This window comes from Cetorhinus maximus, unplaced genomic scaffold, assembly GCF_964194155.1.
Source record: "Cetorhinus maximus unplaced genomic scaffold, sCetMax3.hap1.1 HAP1_SCAFFOLD_135, whole genome shotgun sequence".
Taxonomy (NCBI): domain Eukaryota; kingdom Metazoa; phylum Chordata; class Chondrichthyes; order Lamniformes; family Cetorhinidae; genus Cetorhinus; species Cetorhinus maximus.
The window spans coordinates 780,128-786,831 of record NW_027596133.1 but is presented as its reverse complement, the minus strand read 5'-3'; the positions used below and the strand labels follow the sequence as shown (position 1 = coordinate 786,831).

Here is a 6,704-nt window from a genome sequence, read left to right as displayed (position 1 = left end):
ATTACCATCACTGAATCCCCCACTATCAACATCCTGGGGGTTATCATTGACCAGAAACTGAACTGGACTAGCCATATAAATACTGTGGCTACAAGAGCAGGTCAGAGGCTAGGAATCCTGCGGTGAGTAACTCACCTCCTGACCCTCCCCAAAGCCTGTCCACCATCTACAAGGCACAAGTCATGAATGTGATGGAACCCTCCCCAATTGCCTGGATGAGTGCAGCTCCCACAACACTCAAGAAGCTTGACACCATCCAGGACAAAGCAGCCCCGCTTGATTGGCACCCCATCCACAAACATTCACTCCCTCCACCAGCGATGCACAGTAGCAGCAGTGTGTGTGCCATCTACAAGATGCACTGCAGGAACTCACCAAGGCTCCTTCAACAGCAGCTTCCAAACCCACGACCACTTCCATCTAGAAGGACAAGGGCAGCAGACGCATGGGAACACCACCACCTGCAAGTTCCCTTCCAAGTTACTCACCATCCTGACTTGGAAATATATCACCATTCATTCACTGTCGCTGGGTCAAAATCCTGGAACTCCCTCCCTAACAGCACTGTGGGTGTACCTACACCACATGGACTGCAGCGGTTCAAGAAGGCAGCTCACCACCACCTTCTCAAGGGCAACTAGGGATGGGCAATAAATGCTGTCCCAGCCAGCGAAGCCCACATCCCATTAACAAATAGATGAGAAAGAGTCACCCCATGACTCTACAGCAATGCAGCTTTGTCAGCAACTCTGCAGTAATGCAGCTCTCTGTGACTGCAATAATGTAGCTCCCTCAGCATCAGTGCATCAATGATGTTGTTCTCAGCTACTGCAGTATTGCAGCTCTCTCAATGACTGCAGCAATGCTGCTCTGTTATTGACTGCAGTAATGCAGCTTTCTCAGTAACTCTGCAGTAATGCAGCTCGCCAGTGACTCTGCAGTACTGCAACTCTGAAGAAGGGTCATATGGACTCGAAATGTTAACTCTGTTTCTCTCTCCACACCTGTCTGCTGAGTTTTTCCAGCATTTTCTGTTTTTGCTGCAGTAATGCAGCTCTCTATGACTCTGCAGCAATGCAGTGCTCTCAATAATTGCAGTAATGCAACTCTGACTTTTCGGTAATGCAGCTCACTCAGTGACACTGCAGTAATGCTGTTATTCGCAGTGACTGCATTAGTGCAGCTCTCTCATTGATCCTGCAGTAATGTTGCTATTCCTAGTGATGGAAATAATGCAGCTCTGTGATTCTGCAGTAATGCAGCTCTCTCAGTGACTTCATTAATGCAGTTATTCTCGGTGACTACGGCAATGCAGTGAACCCAGTGACATTACAGTAATGTTGTTATTTACAGTTACTACAGTGATATTGTTGCTCTCAGTGATGGTGTTTTTGCTGTGTAGGATTATGTGGATGGGAAACTGTTGATCATTGGTGAAAATGTCGATTGTGAAGGCAGGGGGTCTCGGAGCTGCCTGATGTCCATCACTGTTATCGTTTATAAAACCATCGTCAAACTGCGGCGAACAGGTACAGGGGGGGCTCGGTGGGCCGGGGAGCTGGGAGGCACAGGCCGGGAGCTATTGTCCAGTAACTGACCAGATGGAAGACTGGGGGCTTGTGGGGCTGAGGGATTTGGGGAAATGGGGAGTGGGAGCTGACTATGAGGGGGTGGGGGGATTACTTGGGGTTGGGGGCAGGGTTGGAAGATTGGAAGATTGGGGGAGGGAGGATTGAGGGTGAGGGGAGTGAGAGATGGAGAACTCAGATAGGGGCCTGGGGAGGGGGAGGTGGGACTGCGGGGGGTAGCGAAGTTGGTGGGACTGGGGGTAGGGAGACTGGGGGCAGGGGGGACTGAGGAAGGGGGGAGGGGCAACTGGGGGAGGGGAGGAGGGACTGAGAGATAGAGGACTGGGGTATTGGGAAGAGGGTCTGGGGGTGTGGGAACTGGGGTAAGAGTGATTGGGGGAGGTGGGCTGGGTGAGGAATTTGGGACTGGGAGGGGTGAGGATGGTCTGAGGAGCGGAGTTGGGTGAGGGGGATTTGGAGAGGGGTAGGAGGAAATGGGGTGGGGTGACTGATGGAGGCGGACTTGGATAGGGGTGACTGGAGGAGAGGGGACTGCGATAATGAGAGGGGGGTCTTTCGGTGTGGGAACTGGGGTAGGAGGGACTGGCTGAGGGAGGAGGGCTGAGGGTGTGTGAATTTGGAGGAGAGGGTTAATGGGGGATGGGGGAGGGGGAGCAAGGGAAGTGGTGGAAGGGGGACAGGGGGAGGGGGAGATTTGGGGAGGTGAGGACTGTGGGAGGGAGAGATTTGGGGAGGTGAGGACTGTGGGAGGGGGAGATTTGGGGAGGTGAGGACTGTGGGAGGGGGAGATTTGGGGAGGTGAGGACTGTGGGAGGGAGAGATTTGGGGAGGTGAGGACTGTGGGAGGGGGAGATTTGGGGAGGTGAGGACTGTGGGAGGGGGAGATTTGGGGAGGTGAGGACTGTGGGAGGGGGAGATTTGGGGAGGTGAGGACTGTGGGAGGGGGAGATTTGGGGAGGTGAGGACTGTGGGAGGGAGAGATTTGGGGAGGTGAGGACTGTGGGAGGGGGAGATTTGGGGAGGTGAGGACTGTGGGAGGGGGAGATTTGGGGAGGTGAGGACTGTGGGAGGGGGAGATTTGGGGAGGTGAGGACTGTGGGAGGGGGAGATTTGGGGAGGTGAGGACAGTGGGAGGGGGAGATTTGGGGAGGTGAGGACTGTGGGAGGGGGAGATTTGGTGAGGTGAGGACTGTGGGAGGGAGCACTGTAGAACTGGGGGATACGCAACTTCCGGATGGTCAGTGAGTGCGTGAACCTGGCCCTTTGGTGCTCTGTGTGGGCCTCAGTACCAGTCTGGGTGAGAATTCAGGACTGAGCTGAGGCCAGGGATGGTGTGGTGTCTCACAGCTCTGTTAGGGAGAGTGAAGATCTGCTGAGTGTTTTAGCACAGCCAGTGGAAAATGAGTTATTCAAATCCCAAAGGGAAACTTGAAACAACTGCCACTTGTTTTGCAATTTGTATAAATTTTGGGATATGTGTCTTGAATTCAGTAGTGATAAGACCACCAAGGCTTATAGCTTTTTATAAAACTAGATTAAACATTTATTAATAAGAGAAATGATTTTAAGCACATACACAGATCTACAAATCACTACTATGATAACTTCTAAATCCCCTAATCAACCTAACTCCCAGTTACACTTTTGTTAAGGCAACAGTGAGACACACAGATTTTAAACAGACCGAGGAAAAGAAACATGATCCCTGAACAATCTAATTCACAGTGAGTTCTCTTCATTCTATCCCTGGAGACAGCAGCTTGAGGGAGAAATGCTGAAGACTTTTCACACTTGTAAGACCTTAAAATGCCTACCCATACACACAGCCTTCACTCCTTTATACATATTTTCCTCTTTGAATGCAAATTCCCATTGTTTCACTATGTCTTTGCACTTTATCTTCCTGATCATAAAACCCTCTCATAGCACTATATTTTACCAGTAATCTTTGGGAAAAATAAATACACTGTTTCTAAACTTCACCTGGCTGGGTAATACATTTCATTCCCTCTTTTTAAAACAATTGAGTCTGTTTATTGAAAAATGCAAATGTTCCTTTGACAGCTAAACTTCCCCGTGTTTACCTAACCTAACTGCTCTTCTTACATCAAAACACCCAGATTAGCTGCTCCTAATTCAATAAGTTACACACACTCACACAGACACACACAGACACACACACACACACAGACACACACACACACACAGACACACACACACAGACACACACACACACACACAGACACACACACACACACACAGACACACACACACACACAGACACACACACAGACACACACACACACACACACAGACACACACACACACACACATCCCGCTATTACTCTATTTTACAATAAATTCCAATAACATTATTAGAATCTTCCAGACACTGAGGTTTTGTTTAACATTGTAATGAGGGATGGAACCAGCAGCAAGGATTTTGCACTTGTGTCTGATATTTGTTTTGCTGTGTGTTCTCAGGAGATGTGAGTGTGAATGGTCAAGATATCAGGCTGCCTTTCACCAATACTGACCTGTCTGTATACCGAGCGTCATCCACATTCATCTTGCTACAAACATTTGGAGCTGAACTTTTCTGGGGTTTGGAGTTCAGAGCCGCTTACATCATCCTGCAGCCTGTCTTTGCACACAGAGTGAGTGTTCACAGGATGGGGAATCGATCCACACTGACCACAGGGTCAGTCTCCCCTCCATCCACACTGACCACAGGGTCAGTCTCCCCTCCATCCACACTGACCACAGGGCCAGTCTCCCCTCCATCCACACTGACCACAGGGTCAGTCTCCCCTCCATCCACACTGACCACAGGGTCAGTCTCCCCTCCATCCACACTGACCACAGGGTCAGTCTCCCCTCCATCCACACTGACCACAGGGTCAGTCTCCCCTCCATCCACACTGACCACAGGGTCAGTCTCCCCTCCATCCACACTGACCACAGGGTCAGTCTCCCCTCCATCCACACTGACCACAGTGTCAGTCTCCCCTCCATCCACACTGACCACAGGGTCAGCCTCCCCTCCATCCACACTGACCACAGGGTCAGTCTCCCCTCCATCCACACTGACCACAGGGTCAGTCTCCCCTCCATCCACACTGACCACAGGGTCAGTCTCCCCTCCATCCACACTGACCACAGGGCCAGTCTCCCCTCCATCCACACTGACCACAGGGTCAGTCTCCCCTCCATCCACACTGACCACAGGGTCAGTCTCCCCTCCATCCACACTGACCACAGGGTCAGTCTCCCCTCCATCCACACTGACCACAGGGTCAGTCTCCCCTCCATCCACACTGACCACAGGGTCAGTCTCCCCTCCATCCACACTGACCACAGGGTCAGTCTCCCCTCCATCCACACTGACCACAGGGTCAGCCTCCCCTCCATCCACACTGACCACAGGGTCAGTCTCCCCTCCATCCACACTGACCACAGGGTCAGTCTCCCCTCCATCCACACTGACCACAGGGTCAGTCTCCCCTAGATCCACACTGACCACAGGGTCACAGAATCACAGAATCTCACAGTGCAGAAGAGGCCCTTCGGCCCATCGAGTCTGCACCGACATGTGAGAAATACCTGACCTGCCTACCTAGTCCCATTTACCAGCACTTGGCCCATAGCCTTGAATGTTATGACGTGCCAAGTGCTCATCCAGGTACTTTTTAAAGGATGTGAGGCAACCCGCCTCCACCACCCTCCCAGGCAGCACATTCCAGACCGTCACCACCCTCTGGGGAAAAAAGTTTTTCCTCACATCCCCCTAAACCTCCTGCCCCTCACCTTGAACTTGTGTCCCCTTGTGACTGACCCTTCAACTAAGGAGAACAGCTGCTCCCTATCCACCCTGTCCATGCCCCTCATAATCTTGTACACCTCGATGAGGTCGCCCCTCAGTCTTCTCTGCTCCATCGAAAACAACCCAAGTCTATCCAACCTCTCTTCATAACTTAAATGTTTCATCCCAGGCAACATCCTGGTGAATCTCCTCTGCACCCTCTCCAGTGCAATCACATCCTTCCTATAATGTGGTGACCAGAACTGCACACAGTACTCCAGCTGTGGCCTCACCAAGGTTCTATACAACTCCAACATGACCTCCCTACTTTTGTAATCTATGTCTCGATTGATAAAGGCAAGTGTCCCATATGCCTTTTTCACCACCCCACTAACATGCCCCTCCACCTTCAGAGATCTATGGACACACACGCCAAGGTCCCTTTGTTCCTCAGAGCTTCCTAGTGTTATGCCGTTCATTGAATACTTCCTTGTCAAATTACTCCTTCCAAAGTGTATCACCTCACACTTTTCAGGGTTAAATTCCATCTGCCACTTATCTGCCCATTTAACCATCCTGTCTATATCTTCCTGTAGCCCAAGACACTCAACCTCACTGTTAACCACCCGGCCAATCTTTGTGTCATCCGCAAACTTACTAATCCTACCCCCCACATAGTCATCTATGTCGTTTATATAAATGACAAATAATAAGGGGGTCAGTCTCTCCTCGATCCCCACTGACCACAGGGTCTGGGGGAAGGAGATAGTGATGGTAAATTTTGGAGGGCTTGACCATGTTTAGATTGGGGTGGGTGGGAATGATGATGCCCTTTCAATTGATCCCAGCAGTTCCCCTCTTCCTAATTCACTCCCTCCCGCCCGCCCCCAAATCCCCTTTTCTTCCCATGTTTTTTCAACCCCCATTGGTTATCCTCAGGTCCGTGCCTGTTACCCCCATTAATTTTCACTGTTGCCCCTGTTATACCCCCCAGTTACACCCCCCTTTGATGTGTCTGCCTTGCCCCAGGTCCGTGGATTATGTGGAACCTATAACTGGGTTCAGAATGATGAATTTGCCACACCCGAAGGTGATGTCGAGAGGAACCCGGCTGCATTTGTTAATAAATTTAAAGTGTCTCTGAGCTGCCCGAACATCGACCCTGAGGCCCTTGAGCCGTGCAGCACCTTCGCTCAGCGCCGACAATTCGCCGAGGACTCCTGTCAGATACTGCGCAGCACCGTGTTCGAGGTAACTGATCGGTGTGTAGTGTGACCGGGTCGCAGCGAAGGGCAGGGGTCACTGCAAAGGGC

At 51.3% G+C, this 6,704-nt stretch overlaps 1 protein-coding gene across 1 annotated transcript in view; it reads left to right on the top strand.

Annotated features, from left to right (window-relative positions):
* Positions 1-715: 715 nt before the first annotated feature.
* The window catches only part of LOC144672870 (SCO-spondin-like), a 163,001-nt gene continuing 157,012 nt past the window's right edge, over positions 716-6,704 (top strand). The window contains exons 1-4 of the mRNA XM_078534859.1: positions 716-754; positions 1,403-1,529; positions 4,074-4,246; positions 6,421-6,642. Of these exons, the coding sequence (XP_078390985.1) occupies positions 716-754; positions 1,403-1,529; positions 4,074-4,246; positions 6,421-6,642 (561 nt within the window). The remainder of the gene's footprint in view (positions 755-1,402; positions 1,530-4,073; positions 4,247-6,420; positions 6,643-6,704) is intronic.